This window comes from Ovis canadensis, chromosome 12 (genome assembly GCF_042477335.2).
Source record: "Ovis canadensis isolate MfBH-ARS-UI-01 breed Bighorn chromosome 12, ARS-UI_OviCan_v2, whole genome shotgun sequence".
Taxonomy (NCBI): domain Eukaryota; kingdom Metazoa; phylum Chordata; class Mammalia; order Artiodactyla; family Bovidae; genus Ovis; species Ovis canadensis.
Window position 1 is genome coordinate 61,466,304 of NC_091256.1, and position 11,934 is coordinate 61,478,237.

General features: G+C 55.4%; 1 protein-coding gene across 14 annotated transcripts in view; it reads left to right on the forward strand.

The window, feature by feature from the left end:
* GNB1 (G protein subunit beta 1) overlaps positions 1–8,129 on the forward strand; it is a 76,484-nt gene extending 68,355 nt beyond the window's left edge. For 7 of the 14 annotated variants that reach the window (XM_069545832.1, XM_069545831.1, XM_069545834.1 and 4 more), the window contains 5 exons: positions 2,917–2,983; positions 4,326–4,527; positions 5,242–5,458; positions 6,115–6,230; positions 6,478–8,129. In XM_069545832.1, coding sequence (XP_069401933.1) covers positions 2,917–2,983; positions 4,326–4,527; positions 5,242–5,458; positions 6,115–6,221 — 593 coding nt within the window. In that variant the 3' untranslated portion in view covers positions 6,222–6,230; positions 6,478–8,129. Of the gene's footprint in view, positions 1–2,916; positions 2,984–4,325; positions 4,528–5,241; positions 5,459–6,114; positions 6,231–6,474 lie in introns of all 14 variants that reach the window. The other 7 variants (XM_069545839.1, XM_069545840.1, XM_069545842.1 and 4 more) reach the window with 1 other exon arrangement.
* The last annotated feature ends 3,805 nt before the right edge of the window (positions 8,130–11,934 follow it).

Sequence of the window (11,934 nt, forward strand, 5' to 3'; positions counted from 1 at the left end):
TAGAAATTGTGTTTCCTTCATGCAGTGCGAACTCTTCTTGAGAGCTGAGTGGTGTGTTTTAAACATTCGACATCTTAAGGCTATTTGTGACATTTCAGATATGATGCTTCAGATCAATAAAGGTTAACGTTCGATGAGCTTCACGTAGCCTCCCTTTAGTCGGGCGAGGGTGCAAAAGGTCAGTGGACTCAGTAGATCGGGGCACGTGTGGTCTGTCTCATCTCTGTCCTTCCTGACTTATCTGAGGGCATTGGTACCCCTCATTCAGGCATCTCAGGCCTGAGCATTAAGCCGGGGTTGGGACATTTTCTTGAAGAATCTTAGAACTCATTTGCAATAAAACCCATCTGGGTGCTCTTCTCAGCAGGCCCTCATGCTTGGTGGTGTCTGCAGAGTCGGGGCAGGCATCAAGCTTGTGCAGCCTCAGGAAGGAGGCTCCTGTGATCAGTTTCACATTGCTGTTGTTTCCATAAGATACGGGGCCCACTTGGAGCAAGCCGAGCTTCCTTCTCTCGAGTTGGCCTCCCAGGCTGTGGGAGCGCTTGCGGGGCCGAGGGAGCACCTGTCAGACGACGCTCTGTCCTCCGGTGTCTCACCTTCCTTCTAAGTTATCTGTCCTGCAGAGTGCAAGGTGCCTTCTGGAAACGACTTAGGAACTGAGCTTCCAGCCTTGAGGTAGAGTGGTGGTGTTGTGACTACGTTACATACAGAATAACCTTTTGAGTGCTGTTTTGGCAAAAAGGCATTATTAGATCATGTGTTTGAGAAATCAGTAATGCCCTGAAAGTGCCGCCACCTTTCCTAAACCTCCCATCCCAGTGCAGACGTGGTGTCTTCCTGGGATCACCTGGTCAGGAGTTTAGCCAGAACTTCCTGGGGCCGTGATGGCCTGCCCTCCTGCGGTGGCTAGCGCTTCATGTTTGTGGGCTGGGCTGTCCTTGCTGTCCGGGGCCCCCGGCCTGTTGGTTCCTTTTTCCTTGACAGGAGCCAGCAGGCTGGGCTGTAGGAGGAAAGAGGGCCTGTCCTGCTTCATTCCAGGCCTCCTCCCTCTGGACTGTGGCCTGCTCGTCCCTGCACCAGGCCATCCTGCTGCCACTCGTGGTCTCAGAGAGGCCCTGGCGCACCCCCACTTGGTGCCATGTTTGTCTGTTTCCCTGACCCTCTGGGGCTCTGGAAAGGCACCAGTGCCTGGGCCAGCCACCTTTCTGCTGAGGACACACACAGGGACACACGTGCACACACAAACTGCAGGGAAGAGGTCCTGCTGAGAGCACACAGGCACACACCCACACTCTTGGGAAAGGGGTTCTACTTAGGGTGCACACAAATGTACAAACATGCACACACAGACACACACCCCCATGAGGAAGGGATTTGGTGAGGGCACACACACAGGTGCACATAAACTCATATATGCCCACAGGAAAGGGCACACACACACACACACACACGCACACAGGGTGGGAAGAGGTTCTGCTGAGGGCATCTACACGCACACACCTCCATAGGCAAGGGGTTTTGGTGAGGGCACACACAGCCTGCCTGGTTCCTAAGGATCCACCAGCTGGTGTGTGCTGACCATCTGGGCCCTGAAGAGGCCAGAGCTTGTTGCCAGTGCTTAAAGTCCATGGCCGTAACATTCAGCTGCTGGTTCTCGGGGCAGGAACCTCATGGGCCCCATGTGACCGCCACCTGCAGGAGATGGACAGAGGTCATCTTCGAGGGCCTGCTTCTTTGTCGTTGACCTGGGAGTGCCTGGGTCTGGCCCTGTGTGCGGTACTGGTGGGGCTGCGGTCTCCACAGTGCTCCTTCCAGGCGGCCGTTCTCACCAGTCGGACAGGGCAGTGCCGGAGGCTCCAGGGCTGGATCCCGGGAGACTGGCCTGTATGAGGGTAGCAGTGTGCCAGGAAATGAGTGCTGTTCTTGGAGAGGAGCTCAGAGACCTTGGGAGGAGCCCCTGGGGGCGGCTCAGGGCACCCATGTGGTCCCTGGTGTCCTATAGACATGATATGGACTCTAGGGAGCACTTGACCACATGTCCTTGTCTAGGCACAGAATTGATATTCTGAAATTGTTGTCTCTATTTCTTCTATGGGAGACAGTGAGGTAATGTGTTAGGTAAAGGCTTTGTTTTCTCAACAACCTTATGCTTTCCACATCAGTAGCTGTCAGCAGGCTTTTCCTCTCTTGGTATGTATTTTGTCTTTGGTTTTACTGAGAAACACAGCATCACAAGTAGCTCTGTGTGGCCTGGGAAGACTTGGTAGGAGCTCGGCCTGCTGGGGTCAGGGGCTGCCCTGCCACTGTCCCTGGACCTCCTGGCTGGGGTGCTCACTCCGTACGTGTAGTCCTCAGAGTCACTTATGCTAAGACAGCAGAGATGGTGGTGAACAGGGCTTATTCAGGAGAAATCAAATGTAGGCCCTACAGAATGGATCTTCTTCGTGTTTGCCCTTCCTTATTTCAAAAGGGGATGCAGGCTGGGACCTGGCCTTAGCGCGAGGCTCTGCCTCGCCTCATGCTGGTTGGAGTGTGGAAATGAGTAACACACAGCAGTTTCCACGCTGACCCCGCACTTGTCCCACAGAAACAAGTCTGCCTCCAGCCCTGCACCCCAGTCTCTTGTCCCTGCAGACCCTCCATCCTGCCTCCTCCTGCCACGTCAGGGGCCGGGAGGACGTGCGTGTGCTCAGGGCGCCTCCTTCCTCCTGGTGTCCAGTCGTGTGACTCTGCTCTTGCCCGCAGTGCCTGCAGTCTGTGTGGCTTTGTTCCTCTTTCCAGCACACAGGGCAGGGCCAGAGGTAGTGGACATGGTGTTTGCCTCACTTTGCGTGGGCCTTCCCACTGGTCACTCCCATTTACAAGATGTAGAGTCAGGTGCTCACAGCTGGGGCCATTGTTGGGTCTGTTTTCCAGGTTACCTGTCCTGCTGCCGTTTTCTGGATGACAATCAGATCGTTACCAGCTCTGGAGACACCACCTGGTGAGTCCCAGTGCGCTGAACCTGTCTCACACTGTTCTCCCCGCCGTGCAGCTGAGCCACAGGGAAGCCCTCAGCCAGGCCACTGTAACTGGACACGGCCCTGGGGCTTCAGACATAGGTGCAGAGAGGTGGGCCAGTTCATGGTGCTCTGTGTAGATGTGAAATTTCAGTTTTGAACAACTAAGAACTGATTTTGAAACTAGAGCTTTGCGTGGAACACCCACTTGTCTTCCTCACAGTTCACCTTCCTGGGCCACAGTTACTAGCCTTGGGGGGTGAGCTTCAGCCCCCTCAGGTGAGCACTGCCCCCCTGTGGGGTCTGAGCACAGCTTCAAAGTAGCAGGTGTCACAGGAGTTTCCACCACCTTATTGGTGGAAGACAGTGAAACTCTGTGAAGTGTTCACTTGTGGCACCAAAACATATCCTTTAAAATCATCAAGAAATTAAGTCATTTCAGGCTTAAACTGTCCCTGTGGATTTTTCTGGTTCTTTGAGGCAAGATGTGGTGGCTGAGAGCCAGCAGGCCACACGGGAGGGTGGGGGCACCCTGGCCAGCCCTGCTCGGTAAGGTGTCCTTTGGGTGTGTGCTCACCGAAGATCTGCAGTCTATCTTGACTGCCCATTTGGGAAGAACCTTTGTATTAGAAGGTATTTTTGGAAGCTTTTTTCACTTGGGAAGGATGTTTTTTGAACTGGGGGTGGGGGGGTTGTCTGTCTTCTTTCCTGCTTGTCCGTCAGGCCCTAGAGAGGGGTCCCCCATGCTTGGATGTGAGGGCTGGATTGAGCTGGTTTTCTGTGAGGCTGACAGGGAACGAGGAGCATCTGATGGCCTTGCTTCTGTTGGGGAACCACAGAAACAACGCGTACGTCCTTGCTACACTGCCATGTCTCACCTTTCTCTGGCCTAGAGTAGCCTCTCGAGTTGATGGCCATGGACCCCAAGCGTGGCTCTGCCCCATGGAGTGACCCAGCCTCTGGGCTCTGGTGGGCATGGAGCTGTCCAGCAGGGGCACCAACTGGAGGCCCTCTGCTGCCCCTTACGAGCCCCTGCAGGGCTCAAGCGTGCAGCTCAGCCTACAAGTGTCCTGCTGGACAGGCACTCGGCTCCCTCTTCTGCTGATGTATGAGCTAATGTGAGAATCAGAGAAGCCCCAGGCAGACTCATCCATGTCGTGTGTGTGCTTGGCTCTGTAACAACCCATTTGAGCAAAGTCACTACAGGGTGCAGATCTGTCTTATGTGAAGCGTGGATGTTGGCTGCAGGCCTGGGGGTTTGAGGGAGTTTGTTGCATATCTGGTCTTCGAAGCAAGGGGGTAACCCCTGTCATTGCTCTGTTCCAGTGCCCTGTGGGACATCGAGACTGGCCAGCAGACGACCACATTCACTGGACACACCGGGGACGTCATGAGCCTTTCACTCGCTCCAGACACCAGACTGTTTGTCTCTGGTGCTTGTGACGCTTCAGCCAAACTCTGGGACGTGCGAGAAGGGATGTGCCGGCAAACCTTCACCGGCCACGAGTCTGACATCAATGCCATCTGTGTGAGTTGAGGTCACAGGTGTGGGTCAGGGCCCCTGGCTGGCCATCAGCAGGTTGGAGTCCTCAGGAGCTACAGCTGTGTCAGCCAGTTGGAAAATGTTTTCAGGGTTAGGTGTTCTCTCTTTTCTATGCAAATACAGTCGAATGGACAAAAACTCTCTGTGGGAGACTTGACTGTGATTCGCTTTGTCCCAGCGAGGCCCACATGTGTCTCTCTCCCAGGGTGACCGACCAATGACTGACCGTGAGGCTTCCTCCTGTTGGGGGCAAATAGTCCCGTAACTGACCCTGTCAGGCGATCCTCTGTGGGGCTCTGGGGGCACAGCAGTGGAGGGAGCCTGCCCTTGTCCACATTGCCCTGACAGGAGGGCCTGGCCCTTTGAGGAGCCGGAGGTGGGGAGGGGGAGAAAGTGTCTGCTTGCGGAGCCGTCCTCCACGTGGTCAGGTGGCCTGACTCCAGCGCCTGTGGGCACCGAGCCATGGGCGGCAGCCACACTCTTGCTGTTCCCTCGGGACCATGATGGTGACGGGAAGCCAACTCTTTGCCCACGTCTGGTCCCTCCTGGTCCCTGCGCAGCGTCTGCTGTTCCGGCCAGAGCCTGGTCCTAGCTGGTCTCCAACTCCTGTGCCCACAGTACCCTGCGTTGGGCAGTCTGTGTTTCCAGTGTTTCTTTCTGTCCGTCTGCAAACTGTCTCGGCTTGCTTGCTCTTTCCAGTTCTTCCCGAACGGCAACGCATTTGCCACTGGCTCAGACGATGCCACCTGCCGGCTGTTTGACCTCCGTGCAGACCAGGAGCTCATGACCTACTCCCATGACAACATCATCTGTGGGATCACCTCTGTCTCCTTCTCCAAGAGTGGGCGCCTCCTTCTCGCAGGGTACGACGACTTCAACTGCAACGTCTGGGACGCCCTCAAGGCCGACAGGGCAGGTAGGACGCTGCCGGGCCTCACTGGGTCTGCAGAGGGATGGAGCACACTCAGCTGCGACATGTGGGCTGGCAAAGGGACAGGAGCCAGGCCCTGGCACCAGAAGCTCTTGGCGATGTCATGTGGCTCACGCAGGCAGGACTGGGCCAGCCGCGTCCTCGTAGCTGGGGCACAGGTTCAGCAGGGACCCCTGGAAGCACAAAGTGTGATGGTGGGGTGAAGTATGTAGTTGTCAAGTGTATTGAAGGAGGTTGTGCAGATGAGAACTTGCTGTCTCAGTGCTGGAGAGGGAGCATGGCTGTTGGCCTATGGCCTCTTCTTCTGGGGGCCCCTCTTCCTCTCCTGCTCCCCTGAGTGCCCTCAGGTCTGCGGCCTCTGTCCTGACAGCACGGGGTGCTCTGAGATACAGCCTCAGATTCCTCTGGAAAGACGTGGCTGATGATTGTCCAAGCACTGACCACTGAGTGTCACAGGGCGCCCTGTCTGGGGGAGGGGGATCGCTGTGCCTGTCCTTAAGGCCCACCCTCTGTGCTGTGCCCTTTGTGTTGGGATCCTTTCCTCACCACTGAGGCCTGGCAGGGACTGGGTGTGGGGGTTTCTGGTTCCACTTCAGCAAGTGGCTGGACCCCAGGCTGACCACACTGTCCTCTGCCCCCAGGGGTCTTGGCCGGGCATGACAACCGCGTGAGCTGCCTGGGGGTAACTGATGACGGGATGGCCGTGGCTACGGGGTCCTGGGACAGCTTCCTCAAAATCTGGAACTAACCCTCACAGGTAAGAGGCAGCCCACACCCTTCCCTGCTTGCAGCTCCATGTTTCTCACAACATGGAGGGAGCTGTGGGTTGGGGCTCCTGGGGTCATTTGGACGTGGCTGCCCTGGGCTTGCAGGCAGGTGAGCTCTGCAGTTAGCCTGAGTACTTGCTGTGCCCCCATCCTGAGCGGGTGCAGCTGCCATGCCACTCTGCACCTGGGCCAGGTGCTGCGTTTCTCTTCATGGTCTCTCGATTCTGTTTAAAGCAGCAGGTGGACGCCACAGTGACTGGAAGACCATTCCAGCCTTGGACCGTTGCAGATAGCATTTCCCATCTACCCCTACTAACGCGGACGCCCTGCACCCTTCAGAACTTCAAAAGGGCAAGACCTTCCCCTCACTTATTGCTGAAACCAAGAGCACAATTCCCACTGAGAGAAGAATCTCTGTGCTGTAACTAAAACGAATCGTGCATTCCTTCCGGGACCATTGTCTTTGTTTTCCTTTTTTGTTTGTTTTGAATGAATTTAAAAGGAAATACTATAATAAAAATGTTAACAAGAAGGTAAACTTGAGTGTAATTGTAAGACAGACACACCTTTTTACTAGTTTATTTGAAATCTTGATCAGTAATCCTGTTTGATGATGTTCATGCAAAACAAGTTGAGGACTTCATCTTGTAATTGACTCTGAATTCTAGATTGTGTTTGTAACAGGATTTTGCAGACATGATTCATATTTCCTTCTTAAAATATATTTCTTTCTGCTCGTAGTTAAACAGAGAAGGAGGGTCTGGTGTAGCCTCTCTGAGATTGTTAATGATGTAAATTTAGTCCCTGGTTTTTTTTACTTCCGTCTCGTGTCACATGACCGTCGTGCGCATGGTGTAGAAGGATGATGCTGAGAAGTCAAGGGACTGAGCACGCGGACGAACAGTGGCCGCGTCAGGCGCCCTTCCCCCGACCCACCCTCTCCCCTCAGCTTGGTTTTTAGTCTCACCCAGTCTCCTTGTGAAGTTGGAGGGAGGCTGACCCAGCAGCGCAACACTACCCTGTGCCCCACCCGGCCACCACGAGCCTCCGTCCTCAAGAGCGGTGCCGTCCTGTGCGTGGAGAGTCAGTCAGTTATTTGTGTATGAAACAATGTACAAATCAATGTTTTGAAAATAATGATCTCAAAGTTTCTAAGTTAAATTTTAAAAAACCTGATTGTTTGCCATTTGGGGTGGGTTTGCTCTTAGAACCGCATGCTGTAGAAATGCTCACAGTGCATATAGGACTCAGTCCTTAGATGTTCTTTTTCTTTGAAGAAATAACCTCTTTGAAGTTGTGACGTCGCGCTCTGTCCACCTCGCGTCGCTCCTCTGTGCACACGCATCGCATTGGAGGCCGTGCAGTTAACGGCCTACACGCTCGCCTGGCGAGATGTCACTGTTTTCTTTCTTTAAAAAACAAGTCCTGTTCCAAAATTGTTGTTGGATGGGGTGGGGGGTGTACAGGGAACGGAGTCCCTGGCCTCCCTTGTGGATTTCTCACGGCCCGCCTCTCCCGGGAACCAGCCTTTGTGCCGAGGCAGACCACTTTTCTAACACGCAGATGACCCTGGTTCTGTGCGCGTCCAGTGTTGGGCAGTGGTGCTGGGACAACGCGGGCCTCCTCCCCGCGCCAGCGCCCCCGTAGTGGCAGCAGTGGCTTCTCCACCTGTGTTTGCACCATCCTTTGCGCCCTGTGCCCTGGACCCGCAGAGAGTGGGATGAGCCCCCGCCCCCGTCGGCACCTCTGTAGAGCTCTCTGCACCCTGTCCCTCACCTTTTGTATTTAATTTTAAAGTCAATGTACTGCAAGGAAGCTGGATGCAAGATAGATCCTATATTCAACTGTACTGTTATTTAAGATGTAATAAAGCAGTTTGACATGAGGGATCTTGGCGTGACTGCTCGTGTGTTGGGCTGTTCTGGTGTCTGGAGGCAGCTGCCTCCCCCGCTGCCCACTCTTCTGTCCATGTCCCTTGTCCCCGTCACAGTTCAGTTGCTCAGTTGTGTCCAACTCTGCGACCCCATGAACTGCAGCATGCCAGGCCTCCTTGTCCATCACCAGCTCCCGGAGTTTACCCATGAAAGGTGTGGCTGGTCTTTAGATGGGCCTCCAGAGCAGGGACATCCTGCCAGCCCTGGCCCTTCGTCCCTGGGCAGCAATCTGTCCTTTCCTCTTCTGAGCCTGAGCCATGCCCCCCCACTTCCCTCCCCAAGATACTAAGGACCTTACTCAATAGACAATACTTCTCTTCAGATCAGACTCTTTTCATCTTTGAATGAAAAGAACTGCGTCTTACAAGAAAGAATGAACATCAGCCCCCCTCCCATGAGAAACAGTGCACTTCAGTGAGGAGAGCCCCTCATTCCACCCCAGGATCGAGTCCTGCTTCTGCTGCAGGACACTTTTCCTTCAGCCCTCGGTGTTCCATAAGGTTAAGGCTGCCTCAGTATTCCCTGGGTCAGGTTTGTGAATAAGCAAAGACTGCTCTCAGTGGGAAGCGTTCCCACCTGAATCTCCCATTTCCGAGGATCAGGAAGACACAGGCATCAGGTCTACACCACCTCCCCCCCACACACCACAGTTTTGTCCCTGGGGAGGGGTGGCTGGGACTGGCACCTTCTTGGGTTGCTTCTGCAAGGACCATGGGTGCAGTTTCTCAGTGACTGACAGCCTGAACAGTGGGTTCGCCTGGTTTCAACCTCCGCCCCCACTTCTCTCTGAAATAAATTATTACTTGAATGTTTTAACAGCCAACTGCCTCACAGAATGCCAGAGAGCATCTAAGGTGCTCCCTGGGCTGGCAGCCTGAGGTTAGGGAGGGAGGGTCTCCTGGGGTCAGGAAGCCTTTGTCATGGCAGAGGGCACACCTGCTGCTGGCCACTTGCAGAGGGAGCAGGTGGGCACAGGAGCCTCTGCGAGGGCCAGCTCACCCAGGGGTCCTCTGAGTTGGGGCCGGGGATGCTGAGACTGAGCCCTCTGCTGCCTTGAGGCTACTGGTCCACCTTGTCAGGAAAGTGGTCACTGAAAATGGGTGTTGGGGACGTTGAGGGCAGACAGGCAGCCAGCCAGCCAGAGGTGTTAAGTGACACCACTGGCACTGTGCTGCCCGGTGTGAACCTCGGACTTGATGCTGGAAGCCCAGGACCCTCAGTGCAAGCATGCGGCTCCCAGGGCCTGGATGCACCTGGGACATGACATCCCCCCTGTCCCACCTCCCCTCCAGGGCGCCTGCTCGTCTCCTTTCTTCCTCCAGCCTCATCCCACAGCCTCCGTCCCTAGCGTCCAAAGTAGCCGCTAGCTCTGGTGGGCATTCCTCTTATCAGTTGTGATGTCCATACTCTGCCCTGGACCCATGGTTGCTGGACACAAACTGAGTCCTTGCAGGGAGACTGAGATCACTTGGGCCCCCATCTCTGTTCTCACGTGCACACGTGGTGTCCATCCCACCCAGCACCACCACCCACACAATAGGAAGGTCCTCAGAGCCCCTGTGCCCACCCCCAGGGTCCCTCATTACGTGTGAGAGCAGGAAAAGGCTGCCCTGCCCCCACCATTCTTGCTCCAACTCACCCACATCTCCACCATTCCCCATTCCTGGAGTCCAGCCAATGGAAGGGGCAGAAAATCCTGCTCTTTGACATCCTTGTGACCTGGGGCCAGTTACTTGGCCTCTCTGTGCCTGGGGTTCCCTGTGAGAAAACTGCAACAACAAAAGCACCTGCTCTGAGGCCTTGTGAGAACTTGGTGAGTCCCACATGTGTGAGGTGCTGGAGCGGGCGCTGCACTATCAGAGAACCCCCCACCCCCACCGCAGGCCCGTGATGTCTGCTCCCTTGGCCCAAGTTGCCTCTGCTGGGGCTCTTATGGGCTCTTGGCAGGGCATGCTCACACAAACACATGCATGCCCCTGCACCTGAGGGTTTGGTTCCCTGCAGTATTGTGTTCCAAGTGGGCAGTTCTGGACACTGGTCCCTGGGGAGGACTGGGAAGGGTGGGACAGGAGGGGTCAGCAACCAGGGCCTGTTGGCTGGAGGCCAGCACTGGGGGACACCCCCGTCTACAGGGAGACTCCATGTCTCAGCCACTTCCCCTTTCAGGTGTGGGGCAGCCTCCCACTACCCTGTCCCCCGCAGCCAGGCACAGCTGAGGCCTACATCCCCAAGAGCTTGGAGCAGGACCCCAAACAGAAGTGCCGTCTCCAGACCCTGCACCCAAATCCAAAGGTGCTTCCTGCCTGAGTGAGTCCAGCTCTGGGCAGGCAGCCCTGTCTGCTCCCTCTACAGCCCCCCATCCCCCACCCTTGCTTTCCCCCATCTTTCCACCCTCAGAAGAGGAGGGGTCCAGGTTTGGGGTATCGAAAGCTTAAATGGTAGGGGAGCCATGTTTACAAAAAAGAAACATTAGAGTCTAGCAGTGTGGCACTGGGAAAGTTCACACCCATGGCCTTTCCTGAACCCTCAGCCCCTCTGAGGCACACTGGCATACCTGCCCAGCCCACGTGGGCCTGACTGGCGTCCACCTCCCATCCCTACACCTACCTGCATTCCTGCTGCTGACCCTTCCCTCTGCCCTCTGCCCAGTTCATTCCAGCTCAGCCCTGCTCTCAGCCCAAGCAAGATCTCCTCCAGGAAACTTCCAGAGGCCTAAAGTGCCCCTCCCTGCACTATCCTGGACCGCAGTGTGTAAGCTGGAGGCTCTGAGGCCCGGGAGAAGCCTCAGGGCCTGCTGGGAGAAATTGCACAATAGGTTCAGCTGAGGGAAGCCACAGCCCCATCTTCTCATCTCTGAAATGCGGAAGCGCTCCTGCCCGAGGTCTGCCTGAGGTCCCGGGTAGACAGACTTCCATGGTCACAAACACACACCACACAAGTTCCCTTTAGAGAGGGTTGCACAGGAAGGGTGCCTGCTGGGTGACCTTGGCTTGTTACCAGGCCAGAGCTGCCTTCTCTGCCCACTCTGCCTGCTCTAGAAGGTTCTTGGGGGCCCTAGCCAAGCATTCGTATTATTGTGCTGCTGCTGCTGCTGCTAAGTCGCTTCAATCGTGCCCGACTCTGTGCGACCCCATAGACAGCAGCCCACCAGGCTCCTCTGTCCCTGGGATTCTCCAGGCAAGAACACTGGAGTGGGTTGCCATGTCCTTCTCCAATGCATGAAAGTAAAGAGTGAAAGTGGTTGCTCAGTCGTGTCTGACTCTTAGCGACCCCATGGACTGCAGCCTATCAGGTTCCTCCACCCATGGGATTTTCCAGGCAAGAGTACCGGAGTGGGTAGCCATTGCCTTCTCTGTGCTAATATCATCCAAAAAATGCAACTCAAAAGGCTTTGCTTTTCTGTGGGTGTGTCTGGGGGGAGGTCACTTTGAGGAAGTGGTTGGGTTTTCAAAATAACCAGATATGGGGAAGTTTGGAGCTTGAGAAATCCCCCCAAATTCCCGCCATCTTTGCCCTGCTTGCCATTCACCCTTGATGATCCCATGGTCCTGTGGTCATGTAAGAGGTGTCCTTTGCTATGCCCAGGTGTGTTCGAGGTCTCTGAATACAGGGCCAGGCGTTCCCAGCCAGAGAAGATGTCAGCAGCAGGTATGCAGATACATAAATTTAAAGGCCAGGCTGCTGCAAAGGACCTCGTTGTCTGCACACGGCCTGGACCAGATGCTCTGTCCAGGAGGCCTAGGGGGAGAGGAAAAAGGTG